At 39.9% G+C, this 16612-nt stretch overlaps 1 protein-coding gene across 9 annotated transcripts in view; it reads left to right on the forward strand.

Annotated features, from left to right (window-relative positions):
- Window positions 1–16612, forward strand: part of ptpra (protein tyrosine phosphatase receptor type A) — a 351147-nt gene that overhangs the window by 231039 nt on the left and 103496 nt on the right. For 8 of the 9 annotated variants that reach the window (XM_069923586.1, XM_069923588.1, XM_069923585.1 and 5 more), the window contains one exon: window positions 7641–7714. In XM_069923586.1, coding sequence (XP_069779687.1) covers window positions 7641–7714 — 74 coding nt within the window. Of the gene's footprint in view, window positions 1–7640; window positions 7715–9457; window positions 9496–16612 lie in introns of those variants that run through there. The other variant, XM_069923590.1, reaches the window with a different exon arrangement.

The following is a 16612-nucleotide window of genomic DNA, read 5'->3' on the forward strand; positions in this document are numbered from 1 at the left end:
ATATGTATAAATCTGTGTATGGTTAGCTAATTAGATATGTAGGACTTGGTACTTCTGTCCAGGGCTAGGAGACCTTTATCTGATCCAGACTACCTCAACTTCCTACATTCTATTGTACCTTACCATTCCTTTTCTTAGTCTTATGGTCTTGTCACAAAGACTAGAAGATTCTTATGTTAATCGTGCTGACTCTGCTTTCCTGCATCCTAACCCCCAAGCTTATCCTGTTTGTACTGGTTACAGCCATTAACTGATGAATTTTAGTTTCTTCCATGTTCATAATTTTAGATCAATTTTCCCATCTCTCACAGAAGGAAAAAATATTATTTTAATGTTCATGTTTTTTATTTAGTGTTTCAATGTGGATTACTGTATTTTTACACATATAACCCATGCATTATATGTGTATTTTACAAACCAGTACCACCCGCTCGTTACATGTATGTGCATGCTATATGAGAATATTTTTGCATGTTCATATTGAAAGAATGTGCACAATTAATAGCGGGTGTGGGAAAGTCGAGCCAGCAATTTATAGCGAGTGTGGGAATATTATTAATATAACAGTGGCATTGAAAGAAAAGGACATTCTGGCACTGAACCTTATCAATGTTAATGAGGGAGGAAATTAACATATCAAGTCGCCTCTGATTTGAGACAACATTAGAATTTAAATCCTGCTTAACTCTGTCTTCCATCTACTTAATTGATTCCTCTCCAAAACTTGTTAATGTTTAGCAGCAGGATCTTTGGCTTGGCTTCGCGGACGAAGATTTATGGAGGGGGTAAAAAGTCCACGTCAGCTGCAGGCTAGTTTGTGGCTGACAAGTCCGATGCGGGACAGGCAGACACGATTGCAGCGGTTGCAAGGGAAAATTGGTTGGTTGGGGTTGGGTGTTGGGTTTTTCCTCCTTTGCCTTTTGTCAGTGAGGTGGGCTCTGCGGTCTTCTTCAAAGGAGGTTGCTGCCCGCCAAACTGTGAGGCGCCAAGATGCACGGTTTGAGGCGTTATCAGCCCACTGGCGGTGGTCAATGTGGCAGGCACCAAGAGATTTCTTTAGGCAGTCCTTGTACCCTTTCTTTGGTGCACCTCTGTCACGGTGGCCAGTGGAGAGCTCGCCATATAACACGATCTTGGGAAGGCGATGGTCCTCCATTCTGGAGACGTGACCCATCCAGCGCAGCTGGATCTTCAGCAGCGTGGACTCGATGCTGTCGACCTCTGCCATCTCGAGTACTTCGACGTTAGGGGTGTAAGCGCTCCAATGGATGTTGAGGATGGAGCGGAGACAACGCTGGTGGAAGCGTTCTAGGAGCCGTAGGTGGTGCCGGTAGAGGACCCATGATTCGGAGCCGAACAGGAGTGTGGGTATGACAACGGCTCTGTATACGCTTATCTTTGTGAGGTTTTTCAGTTGGTTGTTTTTCCAGACTCTTTTGTGTAGTCTTCCAAAGGCGCTATTTGCCTTGGCGAGTCTGTTGTCTATCTCATTGTCGATCCTTGCATCTGATGAAATGGTGCAGCCGAGATAGGTAAACTGGTTGACCGTTTTGAGTTTTGTGTGCCCGATGGAGATGTGGGGGGGCTGGTAGTCATGGTGGGGAGCTGGCTGATGGAGGACCTCAGTTTTCTTCAGGCTGACTTCCAGGCCAAACATTTTGGCAGTTTCCGCAAAGCAGGACGTCAAGCGCTGAAGAGCTGGCTCTGAATGGGCAACTAAAGCGGCATCATCTGCAAAGAGTAGTTCACGGACAACACGGACCCAACAAGGTCGGGTCAGATACAGCAATGAGCTCTCTGAACCCTTCTCCATTAACAATGGCGTGAAGCAAGGCTGTGTTCTGGCACCAACCCTCTTTTCAATCTTCTTCAGCATGATGCTGAACCAAGCCATGAAAGACCCCAACAATGAAGACGCTGTTTACATCCGGTACCGCACGGATGGCAGTCTCTTCAATCTGAGGCGCCTGCAAGCTCACACCAAGACACAAGAGAGCAGCAGGATATCATCTATTTAATTGGCGATAGATACCTCGAGGGAAAGTTGACTGCGTGTTAATTGCAGGAGATTATCTGTGCTTTGTCTCATGATGGTTCCATTTAAATGCAAATTGCTTTTGCTAGTTGGCATTTAGAATTCTACACCCATGCATCATATGTGTGTGTGCATTATATGAAAATATAATGATAATTATATGAAAATATAATGATAATTTATGATTTTCTGCGTGTTATATGAGTGTGCTATGACAGGTTATAGATATATTTTAAAGGAGATAAATTGGCATAGGTTTTTTAGTGTAGATCACATACGAACACTTCAGAACACATCTAATTTAAAATACTGGAGCTCTGGTCAAGCAAGACAGGTTGGCTCTGAGAACCTTTGCAAAAACTTTGAAGAGTGCCCAAAGGACTTCACTAATGGATTGTTGTTTTGAAAAGCAACAGATGAAAGAACTCGGAGTAGATTTTGAGGCCTAGTCTCTCTGAGAGTGCTGCTTGCAGTTCTAAGAGGGTCATGTGGTTTTGCAAACAGAGAGGGAATCAAACAGGCAAGACACTGAAGTGGCTGATTAAAAGGAATGTTATCAGTTGTGGGTGTCCAGCGAACAACAAATCTCTCTAAAAACTGACAAGAACCTTCCTGAGCAGTTAACCATTTACCTTCTAACCACTTCATAAATTTTAAATTTTGTGCACAGTATAAGAATTGCCTTCAACCAGTAAACTTGAAGGAATGAGAAGTGAGATTGGACTGTGAATCAAAGAACTTTTCTGAACTTACACACACATTACATACACATACGCTTAGAATTAGATGAGGGTAAAGTTAGGTTAGTTAAGTTGATAGTAATAAGTTAAAGTTTGATCTTGCTTTCATTTAAAGATAATTAAAAGCAACTTTTGTTTAAGTTACCATTTGTCTTGGTGAATATCTATTGCTGTTGGGTTTTGAGGTCCTCTGCTCTCGTAATAGCGCGTTATCTGTGTGTGTGAATTATACGAGTGAAAATATACAGTACAGCTTTTAAATGTCTCAATTCTCAACTTTGCTTCCTGTTAAAGGGTGTCAAAGTTCTGCACGAGGCGTGAGGTGTTGTCTTGATGTTGGACACAAACAAACTTGAGTTGGACTATTATCTCAGCATTTGTGCCTAGGATAGGAACTTTGCAAAACTATGGTTGTTTAATTAAATACAATGCTGGTATCTATTTATAGTGGTACCAAAGCTGTAACGAGTGGGACTGGCAAAATCTTTGTTGAGAAGGTTTTTTTTCATGATGAATGAAAGCAGCTAATAGCTCACTTTCTCTCTTTATGATGAATGACTTTTTTGAATTTGAAGCTTTTCATATTTGTTGGATGTGATTTTGAAAAGCCTTCCGATGCTTTCCTCCATTATTTTTGCAATGAATTTAGTGCTTTTGAGGCTATCTATAATTAAACTACATACTCCAAATATGTTTTTCTTGTTTAAAGGATTGGTTGCTTTCGTTTTCAGCACTCATTAATTATTCTGCTAAGCTTTTAGGTTCAATATCATTTATGACTTTTTTCTATAACATTCAAAAGCTTATGCCTTAAGCTAATAATAGAGAAGATGAAGGCTGATTGGCACATTGGATCCATGTTGGATCCCAGGGAGCAATCATATTAGTCCCATTATTTACTTATATTTCACTGCAAGTATCTCTACAACTTGTCCTCAGATTTTTTCTTACAATAATTTTACACTTGACCCTTAACTTAAACTGGTTAATTAACCTACCAGATGTCTTTGGGAACGTAAGAGAAAACCAGACAATATGGTGGTGATATGCCAGAGACATGGACCAGACTTGTATCATACTATAGGCTTTTATTAACAGAAAAAGCCAACTCTACTGGTCAGTGGGATACATTACACCATCTGTTATACCAGTAGGATGGAGCTAATCTACAGTCATAACCAATCGCAAGTAGTCAGCATAATACATTACAACACTACATTTACCCCCCCCCCCCATAAAATTAACCAATTTTAAGTAATAGCAAAAAAAATCTAAGGGATAAACACTACAGAAGAAAAGAAAATCAGTAGTCAAAAAAAAACTGCGAGAAATGCTGCAATTAAAATTTATCATAAGTAAGCCATTGGGGTGGCCTTGAGACTCTTCGAGACCGACGCAGAATAATTGGTGAGGGCTCCTGTAAGCTTACAGGAGAAGCCTCCTTTTCAGAAGATAAGAATTGTAGTAACAGGTGTTATTTGGGGTAAGTCTCTGTGTGTTACAGACTGGATTTCAGGGACAGATACACGCTGTTTTGAAGATCAAGGAAAATAAGTGAGAGCGGAAAAATGGTTAGAAGCTCTAGGCAGAACCCCTGGCGAAGCAAGATCCCTAAGGGAAACAGTGTCCTGTCTCCCATTAGGGAAAGCAATTTGAGCATATTGCGGGTTAGCATGAATCAGTTGTGCACGCTCGACTAAAGGGTACACCTTGCTCTGTCCATCATGCTTTCTCAGTAAAACTGCTCCAGGTCGGCAAGGTCGATCCAGTCTTTGACGTTCTGGGAAAAGAAAACAAACGCTGATGAGGCGTTTCATTAGTTGATGTGCAAAGTAAAGTACAGATAGAGTTCAAAGCTTCAGGTAACACTTCTTGCCAGTGACTGGCGGGGAGACTTTTAGATTTGAGTGCCATAGTGACTGCTTTCCAGATTGTGCCATTGCTGCGTTCAACTTGCCCATTTCCCTGAGAGTTGTAACTGGTCGTATGACTTGTGGCAATGCTTCTGTCAAGAAGAAATTGCTGAAGCTCTGAGCTCATAAAGGCTGAACCTCTGTCGGTATGAATTAAATTCGGGTAACCAAAAATGCTAAAAATGGAATCAAGACATTTAATTACCGAAGCAGCGGAAACATCTGTACAAGGTATAGCAAAAGGGAAACGAGAGAATTCATCAATAACACTAAGAAAAAAATCTTTCTATTATTTGAAGGCAGTGGCCCTTTAAAATCTATGCTGAGACGTTCAAAGGGTCTAGAAGCTTTGATCAATGTGGTAGGTGAGTGTTTGTAAAATTGAGATTCCCATTCAGCACAGATAGGACATTGTGCAGTTAGGGTTCTCACATCCTCCACAGTATAGGACAGATTGAGATTTTTCACATAGTGGTAAAGTCTGTTGACCCCCCCAGGTGGCACAATTCTTCAGGGAGAATCTTTATTCTGTCTAACTGCAGACAAGAAGCGCGAGAGAGAGCATCCGGGGAATCATTGAATTTTCCTGGACGATAGAGTATGTCATAGTCATAAGTGGAAAGCTCGATGCGCCATCGCATAATCTTATCATTTTTAATCTTGCTTTTCATTTTAGTGTTGAACATGAAGGCAACAGATTTCTGATCAGTTAGCAAGGTGAACTTCCTGCCAGCTAAGAAATGCCTCCAGTAGTGTATAGCTTCTATAATCGCTCGTGCATCCTTTTCAACGGATGAGTGTTTCAATTCTGGTCCACACAGTTTTGCGGGAAAAGAAAGCTACAGGTCTGCCAGCTTGATTCAATGTGGCAGCTAGAGCAAAATCAGATGCATCTGATTCCACTTGAAAAGGTAAATCCTTATCAATTGCAGACATAGAGGCCTTAGCTATATCTTGCTTAATGTTTTTAAAAGCTCGGAGAGCCTCATCACTCAGAGGAAAATTGGTGGTTTTAAAAAGGTGATTGTGCTTTGTCAGCATAATGTGGTACCCACTGAGCGTAATAGGAGAAAAACCCTAAGCAACGCTTGAGAGCCTTTTGCATTGTTGGAGGGGGCAGCTCCATGAGTGGTCGCATTCTCTCAGGGTCTGGACTAATATCTCCCTTACTTATAACGTAGCCTACTTTTTGTAGCTATAGGTTTACAATCCAAGGTCAAATTATTGAAGAGACGAGGGGGTTTAATTTTCAGTGTTGACAAACCACCAAACTTCTTTGACGAGACGGTGATCTCAAGGGGCCGTTAAATGCCAACATGATCATTTTCATTTGGCATTGAAGGTCTAAACCCAGAAGCATACAAGTGCATAGGCCGGGGAGTACAGAAATCTTGAAATCAGAATATTCATTGTCATGTATTTTTAAATTAATTCTGCAATATCTTGTTGTATCTTGTTCTAGTCCTGAGCAAGCCATCGTGATCATGCATTTAGATGGGTATAACGCTGTCTGTACTGCCCGAGTCAAATAAACAGTTAATAGGCTGCTCATTTACCTCCACTTTCATCGTGGACGGTTGCAGGTCATAGGATTTATCTTGATTTACCTTCAGAGAAGCCAGGATTGGATCCCCTTGTGGCATTGGCATATAGGGCCTTGCCTTGTCACTGGTTGATTCGTTTGATGATTCAGAAGAAGTCGATGAAGTCGAGGTCGGGCTAGATGAGTCATTAACTCTCCAGCCCTGCATCGTGGTGTTATGACGGCGATTTTGCTTAGTATCAGCGCTTGGATGCTTCTTTTCCTTTTCTTTCTTCTTCTTTTGCTTGTCGCAAGTGCCAGATGTCGTCTTTCTAGCTCGGCATGCTCTTGCCCAATGGCCTTTCTTCCTGCAGATGGCACAGGTATCTTGGCGTGCAGGGCACCAGTTGCTGGCAAGCCGCAGAAATAACACTTTGGGAACCGGCTTTTGCTTCGCAGTTTCGTCGAGTGAATCTTCACTATGGGTCAATTTGAGGGACGCCACTTCGGCACCTCTTTCTTGCTCGAATGCTTTCGCCCCTTGTAATGCAGTTAGGAACATCTTCATTTGTTGCAGAGCCACATTAAAAGTCAAGCCTGGAGTCTCCAGTAGACGCTGTCTAATGTATCCGGATTCCAGACCGTTTATGAATGCGTCTAACATCAGGGACTCACGGTAGGCTTCAGCCGTGATGGTGGCGCAGGCACAGTCCCTGGATAATTCTTTCAGGGCGAGCGCAAATGCAACTAAGCTCTTTTCTGCTTGTTGCTTCTGAATGTGAAGCTGGTGTCTTCCATACAGAGTGTTCTGAGGCGCATCATAGTAGGTTTTAAGGAGATTCACTGCATTCTGATAGCCAGCTATCTCTCTGACCACGGAGCAGGGGACGTCTCCGAGGAGAGCCACAAAATGGTCCACTTTCTCAGTGACTTGCTCAACATTGTTCTTCCGCATGTAAGCTTCAAAGCACTCGATCCAGTGGTGGAACTTTTCTCCGACTCGGGTGGCATCCTGACCTATTTCGAGTTTTCCAGGTTTAGGGAAGTATCCATGATTTTTCTTCTGTTAATAAAATTGATATGCCAGAGACATGGACCAGACTTGTATCATACTATAGGCTTTTATTAACAGAAGAAGCCGCCTCTACTGGTCAATGGGATTACGTTACACTATCTGTTATACCAGTAGGGTGGAGCCAATCCGTAGTCATAAGGTAGTCAGCATAATACATTATATCACTACAGGTGGAAATCCACATGATCATGAATGGAACATGCAATCCCTTATGGTGGGAAAATGTAATATCATTCTGGCAGAATTCATTTATACTCTACCTCCATCTCAATTGTGCTCGAGTGAAATAATATTCACTTTTTAAAAAATATATTTTTACAATATCATGTTCACAAATTAACTATTTATTTTTCAGGTTTAAAAAGTATAAGCAGGCTGGAAGTCATTCAAATTCTTTCAGATTGTCCAATGGGAGAACAGATGATACAGGTTGGTTTTTAAGCTAGATCTATACATATGGATCAATTTAATTTATATTAAATACATTACTCAGTAAAATGACAACTTTGATGTTTCATTCAGTTGAAATCATTATTGAAAATAGAATATCCTTTAATTATCAAAGCTGATGTATTCAGAAGCTCATTTGTACCATATGATGTTCAAATTTGTTGCTCGAGTGAAATTATTAATTATCAATCTTAAGGTGTGAAGATTCATCAAAATGTAAATTGTCTTGAGGCTGAAAGTCAGAAACCAAAGTTAAAAGGCTAGCTTTCCTTTTTTTTGAGGATGATTGCTTAGGAGATATTGTAAATAGAAAATAATTTTTTTTGTGGCAGAGCATTTAGGAAAAAAAACATTGACCATAGCATACAAGCAACTACCTTTTCATCTATTCATTCCCTGAAGGCAAGCACTGCCATGTAAACCCTAATTTCATACATCACTCAAGTGAAACTCTGTCATTCCATTGCTCCTTTAGTACTGAAGACCCAGTCTAGATGCCACATGTTATAGCAATTTCATTTGTCTTGTATTGCACCGTAATCTGGAAGCCCAGTCTGTTGATAAGGAGACATTTAAATCACACAGTGATGACAGGAGATCTTTGGAATTATAAAAAGTTTACGACACAGAAGGAAGTCGATCATCCCATTGTGGCCCTGCCAGTCGAGTCGCTTTTGACCCAATGTGATCCCCATTCTCTTCACTCTTATTAGGTGGTGAGCTAAGGTGATGGTCACCTTATTTGGTTGAAGTGCCAATAGATTTTTGTTTTTCAAATCAAAACAATTCTTTAAAAATTGTGGACAACCTCTAAATTTTCCCAGTGGATGTATCTGTGTTAGAATAAACAGGGGAGTTGATGGGCATGTGAAAAATATAGATTGCAAGATAATAAGTAGAGGAATGGAACTAATGGGAAGTTTTAATAGCTCCACCAATGTCGCAAGAAAATTATGAGAGCTATCCAGGCTAATTTTTTCTTCCAGTATTTGACCTGTAGCGAAACATGATCTGAACAGTTTCCTACATTCGATGTACGATATCTGTTAAGTTGGAATTCTTGATGCTACACTTTTTATTCCCCTAATTTCCTTACCATTTTAAGGAAAAACAAAAGAGGATGGTGTTTAATATGTTGTTTTTCTGCATCCCTTCAATAATGGTCCACTTAAATCTTTATTTACATACAAGGGGCGGCATGGTTAGCGTAGCGGTTGGTGCAATGCTGTTGCAGCGCCAGTGATCAGAACCAGGGTTGGAATGCCATGCTTTCTGTAAGGAGTTTGTGTGTTCTCCTTGTGTCTGCGTGGGTTTCCTCCAGGTGCTCCAGTTTCCTTCCACTATTCAAAATGTACTGGGGTTATAGGTCAATTGGGTATAATTGGGCTAAAGTGGCCAGTCACAGTGCTGTATGGTTAAATTTAAATTTTTTTAAAATACGATCATTCCAACTATAATTTATATTTCCCTTATTATAAAAAAAATGTACATCGTCCCAAAATATTTAATCTTTTGTGCAACTCCAAGTGTAATGACTGTTTTCTAATTGTATGTAATAATTCTACTTTATATTGTTCAAGTTGAAAATTGTTTTGAAAGTTTTGGATGCATTTACTTAAAAACATATCAAGTTCAGTTTTACACTATGTTATGTGATCATGTTCCAAGTAAGAGGACTATGCACAATTCTGTTTACCAGCTTGTATTTTGTGTTCACTTCAGCAGCTTCTTTTGAGATCAACTCACTTAGTTCAGCTCTGGTAAAGTCATTATTATGTTCACATTCTTTCTTTTCATCATTCCCTTTGTGCATTCTTTGTATTTCATTCTTTTAACTGAAGCTTGCTTTTTATGTGACCTGCTAATTATTTGTTCTCTTGCATTTGAAATTTGTATAGCATGATATACAGAATATAAAATTGTGAATATGTTTTTTCATGATTTAGCATTCTTTCCTACTATGTTTTTGGAGGCAGTAAAATTACTAAAATACTCCTCACAGTTCAAATGATGTGTAATTGCAAATCTTAAAATTCTTAACAGACATTCTTCTAACCTCTTCATGACTGCTCAGGTGTGGTGCAATCTGCAGTGGTGTTTCTGTGATACAGGACAAATGTCAAAATAGCTGCAGTTCCTTGATTCAGGCTAATGGAAAAATAAAAGACGTCTGAGTTTCTGCAGCACATTTGTATATTGTAGCTATGTAAAACTTCGGTTAAGCCGCACTTGGAATGCCATGTGCAATTCAAGTCATTCCTTTTTTTTTATAAATTTAATTTGTAATCAAACAATTCACATGTGATTAAAACGCAAACTCCAGATTTTATTCAAGTTTATTTGTATACATATTGGCTTGGCCATGTAGAAATGACAGCAAGGTTGTTGCCAATGGGGGGGAGGGGATCCCAATTCAAGTCATTCCAATGTGGAAAGGATGTGGGGCTTTGGAAAGGGTGCAGAAGAGATTTTCCAGGAAGTTGCCTGACTTAGAGGATATGAGCAATGGGGAGAGGTCAGATGAACTTGAGTTGACTTCTCTGGGGTGTCAAAGGTGAAGGAGAAACCTAACAGGTTTATAAAATCATGAGGTGCCAGTTAGAATCTTTTCCCAAAGGTAAAAGTATCACATTTGAGATAACAAGTTTAAGGGAAGGGGAGAAATTATGTTACACAGAGTGGTGGGTCCTTGATATGGGCTGTCAGGAGTAGTGGTGGAAGAGCATACAATACAGTTAGTCTCAAACTTATGACCTATATGACTATACACACAACCAAAATTTTTTTTTCAATAACTTCTCTGTCTGTGTACAATAGAGACTGTCTCCCATTTGCCATTCTGTAAGTGCAGTAAGCTCGCCAAAGAAGACGGTGAGCAAGAGAAAAACCCATCGCCAGCTACACTTCGCTATACCGCTGAGACAAAAGGAAGGAAGGTGGGGGGGGGGGGTTGGAGGGGAGGGAAAAGTACAAAGGAAGCAAACTTATCATCTTATCTGGTCTTTGTATCTGAGCTCAATGCACATATCAGGCAGTGGGAGAAACAGCCTCAGCTTGACTGGGTGTGGACAGACCTCATTAAATTTCACCGCACTCCTTGATGGCAAACATCACCTGACAACTGACTGGTCAAAATTTCACTGCACACATTTTTTTTTCAATATTTTTTATTGAAATTGAAGTTCCACATTAAAAAATTCAGAGTACATAAGAATACATATTAAAAATCAAAAAATAATACATTACACTTAGATCATGCCAGTTCATCCAAGCTATCCTGCATTCTCATTTGAACAAATTATATTATAGTAATATTTTATTATAAAAAAAACTAAACCCACTACCAAAAATGAAGTTGTTTGGCAAGGAGGAAAAAAAAATTCCTAAATACAGTAATAAATTACCTTATTATTCAACACTTCTGCATTCATATTAAATCAGAGATTCTGAAAATAATTCATAAAAGGTCCCCACAATGTCTGAAAATTTTAATTCAAATCAGAAATTGAGCATCGAATCATCTCTAAATTTAAACATGATATGATGCCACGTAGCCATTGAGCATGAGTAGGCGGAGCAATGTCCTTCCATCTGAGCAACACTGCCTGCCAAGCCATAAGAGAAAAGCTACTACATGCAAATCAGATGCCATGAAGAGTTATGCCACTCTCTCCAACAATAACAAACAAGGCAGTTAAAGGTTAAGGCTTAAAATTAACTTTAAAAAGTACAGAAAAGTTTGAAATACATCATTCCAGTATTTCTTATGTCCAAAACATATGAATTAATGAAGCACCTCCATTGTTGCATCTATCAGAAGGAGGAGATACATCCGCATAAAAAAACAGATAATTTGACTTTGGACATGCGAGCTGTATGGACTACTTTAAATTGGAGGAGAGAGTGGCAGGCACATAAAAAATGAAAATTGCATCCAAGTATCTTCAGAGATTAAAAGCTGTCAGTCCTGTTTGCAGGCTTTTTAAATTTTATCTAAGGGAATCTATCTTATTCACAACCACATACCATAAATGTTAAATATTGAACCGTAATAGAAAGTTTATACATTATAAGCAATAGTGAAAAAAATGTTCAAAAAATCCAGGGTCATCCACATTTGGGACATAGACATTACCAAATATCACTAATTTATTGTAAAATTTCCAACACCGCACACTTTTGGATGTGTGTTTATGGACGGTGGAATTGTATCACGATATACAATGTGGTTATGAATTGCAGCACAAGAGTGAAGGTGTGTTGTTACAGGTTTACGTTGAGTGTGTACAGTATAAACAAGGACACATATGTATTTCCGACTTGCATCCATTTCGTGATATAACCTGTCAGTCAGGATGGAACACAGAGGGACTACCTATAGTAGCATTTAAAAGGCTTCTCGATGGACATCTGAATTTGAAGGGAATGGCGGTATGTCTGAAATCAATCATTTACAAGCAACAGAATTTTAGTTTGATCATGTTTGGCACAAACCCATGGGCTGAACTCAGGTGCTGAACAATTTTACCATTTCTGCATTCATTTGTCCAGCAAACCCTGAATTCCATGTGATCTGCCCTTCCAGATCAGTGTATCAGGCAAGACCTTGTCAAAGTCCTTGCTAAAGTCCATGTAGGCAATGTATACCACTCTTACCTTATCACTCTTCTTGATCGCCTCTTAAACAAACTCCGACAAATTTGTGAAAGATAATTTCCAATACCCAGATCCATGCTGACAATCATTTCATGCCTTTCCACATACATTTGTATGTGGTATCTTTTTAAATATCCTCTCCAGTAACTTGCTTACAACTGACCGTAAGCTCACCACCTGCAGTTTCCTGGCTTATCTTTGCTGTCTCTCTTAAATGAATTTTCAACATTAGCCACCTTCTCATCTTACAGCACCTCAGCTCCTGCTTTCTTAGCTTCCTAACATACACTTGATCAAAACTTGAGAAACAGCTAAAGTTTCAAAGTGAGGATCCTTCATCAGAACTCAGAAGACTAAAGAAAAGTGTTAAAGCTGCAGGGAGGGTGGGAGAGGAAGCATGTCTTGGATGAGGTAAGAGTGGGATAAGCTCTAAACAAGTTTAGCGGGTCAATGATTCAGTATTTAATGCTTCAACATCATGGTTAGAATCTCAGTTCCAAGCAAGGTTGTTCGAACAGAAGTTTTTAAATCATAATGTTAAAACGTTAGGACATAATCTAAGAAATAGGATGTGCTTAAATTCTTGCCTGGTTTATTGTTGACTCATGAAAAGAAAGATAAATTAATTCTGGCTTAGACTGGATAGATATGCTTTTCTGAGGGAAACATAAAATTGCTTAGAATGAAAAAAATAATTTTAAGGGAATTAAGTTCAGCATAGGAATGAAACAGAAATCGCTTTCAGTCTGAATTCTCACGAAAGGACAAACCACAATAAATAAAAAGTCTTATAATATGGGGACTTTCCCAATTGGAAGCTGACCTAAAACATAGAAATAGGTGTGTGTGCATGGATTGAATATGAGCTAATAAATTACTAGAGAAATTCCAGTGGTTTAATTTTCTATTTTAAATTCATATTTTAATTTATTTCCAAACTTACAGCTAGCATTAAATGCCAAGAAACTAATCTTTGATATTTTTTGACTTTTCCACCCTGAATCGAATCTTTGCTTCCTTAAAGATTAATAATGTCCATAGTCAAGTGCGGGAAGCGCTAACATGCTGTACAAAGTAACAGGTTGTGTCCTTGATTCTTGGCACTGGACATTCTGGCTTGACCTGGGTCATTATCTGATTACCAAGAGACCACACATTTAAGTTTATGGCCATTGGCTGATGCCACATTGTATTATTGTGAGCTATCAATTAATGTGTGGAAACTGGAAATTGCATGGTTGTGTCTATATGCAGATCATTTTCAAAAATGAAAATCAATCACAATTAACCTGCACTCACTTCATTTAATCTGCTTGGAGTGGCTCATCTTCTGTTTTCATCCACAACCTAAAAAGATACTGGTCAAAATTATAATGAACTACTCTCCATCTGTTTCAACGGGTGTAAGTTCACAGCCAGGGAGAGATGGCCATCAACTTGTGTAATGACAAGAAATGTGTTTATGTTGGTTGAGAGATAAGTACCTGTAAGTAGAAACTTTCCTTTTTTCGTAGATTCAATATATTTTATATCTACCGAGCAGAAAGGGTTTCAGTCTTGCGATTCATCAAAAAGTGGTGCTTTTCTTGTGCATTGCTGCCTTAGCACAGTGCTAAGTTTCATTTTCAATTACAGGGTATGTCCTGAAGTTTTTGGAATTTGTGACACTTCTGTGTACTTTTATGGGGAAACAAAAGTGAGCAAATTTTATGTATTTAACTCTGCGGAAGAGTGCCATCCATCATTGAGTCTGGCCCAACACCTAATCATTATCTGATCATAAAGCAATTATCAGTAGGCTTTTCTTTCCCTTGAACTCATGATGTCAGATTTTATCGTCAACTAAAAGCGTGAAGGAGCACACCAAACAAGTTTAAATTACTTGTTCTATTAATTATGTTGAGGTTGTAAAATTGCACAGCATAAAAACAGGCCCTTCAGTCCAATCCTACTTGCCTGCATTCATTCGATATCCCTCCACTCCCTTCTCTTAAATATTGCTACTGTTCCTGCTTCCACCACCTCCAATGGCAGCTCATGCTATGTGTGGAAAAAAATTAATCAGCCAGGCCTTTTTTAAACCTCTTTCCTTTCACTTTAAATTGTGCCCTTTATTTTCAGCCATTGCTCTCGTAAAAAAAAAACAACCATACTGATGCCTCTCATAGCTTTATGTACTTCTATCATGTCATCTCAGCTTCCTTCACTTCCCTATCCATTCTCTCCTTACAATTCAAGACCCTCAAATGTATCCTTGTGGATATTTTCCATATTCCCTCCAACTTAACCGCACCTTTTCTATAATGACCTGAACTGTACACAATTTTTGGACAACGGTTGTATGACGTCCCAATGATCTATATTAATGAAGGCTCTCCCCCTCTCCACCTTTTCTAGCTGTTTTTAGTGAAATATGTAAACACACTGAAATGCTGGAGGAACTCAGCTGGTCTTTTCAGCATCTGTAGGAGACAAGGATATGTTGCTGATGTTTTGGGCCTGAAAGTGAGGGAGGAATCCTGACCAACAAAAAATGTTAATTAGATATGATAAGGAACTAGGTCGAATTGATCATGTCTGCGAGAGGAGACAGGGAATGGAGAGATGATGGGGAAGAAGGCGGTGGGGTTATCTTTTAACAAAAGCCAGAGAAGTCAATATTGATGCCATCCAGTTGGAGAGTGCCCAGTCAGAAGATGGGGTGTTGTTCCTGCAGTTTACGAGTGGTCTCACTATGGGAGTACATGAGGCCATGGACAGTCATGTCGGCAAAGGAATGGGATGGAGAATTGAAATGGGTGGCCACTGAGAGATCCACGCTATTGCGACAGTGGCCACTGGGAGATCCACGCTATTGCGACAGAGAACGGAGAAAGGTGAAATTATCAATGGGGACATGAGGAATTTAACAATTACTTTGCATCTGTTTTCACCAAGGAGGATATAGGTTACGATCAGAATAGGGGTAGGGGTCAAGCAGTATCTGGGGACGTGGTGAAATTACCAAAGGAAACAGAGAATTTGATGGATATTCAGATCCAGGAGCAGGTGGTTGTGAGCAAATTGTTAGAACTGAGGCCTGATAAGTCCCTGGGCCTGATGGGCTGCATCCCAGGGTGCTTAGAGAGGTTGCTCTGGAAATTGTGGAAGCACTAGTTGACATTTTCCGGGGAAGTGTTTGCAGACTGGAGAGTGGCTGTTGTTGTACCACTTTTTAAGAAGGGAGGGAGAGAGAATACGGGAAATTATAGTCCGGTCAGCCTGACGTCAGTGGTGGGGAAGATATTGGTTGACTAATCTTGCTTGACTAATCTCCTGGAATTTTTCGAGGACGTAACAAGGAGGGTGGACTCGGGAGAGCCAGTGGATGTGGTGTACTTGGACTTTCAGAAAGCTTTCGATAAAGTCCCACACAGGAGGCTAGTTTGCAAAATCAAGGAGCATGGTATCGGGGGTAGGGTGCTGTCATGGATAGAAAATTGGTTGAGAAGTAGGAAACAAAGGGTTGGGATAAACGGGTCATTTTCTGGATGGCAGGATGTGACGAGTGGGGTCTCGCAGGGGTCAGTGTTGGGCCCTCAGTTGTTTATCATTTATGTAAATGATTTAGATGAGGGGATAAATAACTACATATGCAAATTCACAGATGACACTAAACTGGGTGGGAGTGTAAAGATCGAGGAGGATGTCAGGAAATTGCAAGGGGACTTGGATAGTTTAGGGGAGTGGGTGGAAAGATGGCAGATGAAGTTTAATGTGAGTAAATCCGAGGTTGTCCATTTTGGAGCCAGAAACAAGAGAGAAGAGTATTATTTAAATGGAGTTAAGCTGGGGAGTAGGGTAATGCAAAGGGATCTGGGTGTACTTGTTCACCAGTCATTGAAATCTAGCAAGGAGGTTCAGCAAACGGTGAAGAAGGTGAACGGAATGTTGGCTTTCATAAAGAGGGGATTGGAGTATAGGAGTAGAGAAGCCCTCCTGCAGTTGTACAGGGCCCTGGTGAGACCTCACCTGGAGTATTGCGTCCAATTCTGGTCCCCATATTTAAGAAAGGACATACTTGCTATAGAGGGTATGCAGCACAGGTTTACAAGGTTAGTTTCCGGGATGGCAGGATTGTCATATGCGGATAGGTTAGAAAGACTTGGATTATATGCGATGGAGTTTAGAAGGCTGAGGGGAGACATGATTGAGGTATTGAGGATTATCAAAGGACTTGAC

Source organism: Narcine bancroftii, chromosome 3 (genome assembly GCF_036971445.1).
Source record: "Narcine bancroftii isolate sNarBan1 chromosome 3, sNarBan1.hap1, whole genome shotgun sequence".
In the NCBI taxonomy this organism is placed as follows: Eukaryota; Metazoa; Chordata; class Chondrichthyes; order Torpediniformes; family Narcinidae; genus Narcine; species Narcine bancroftii.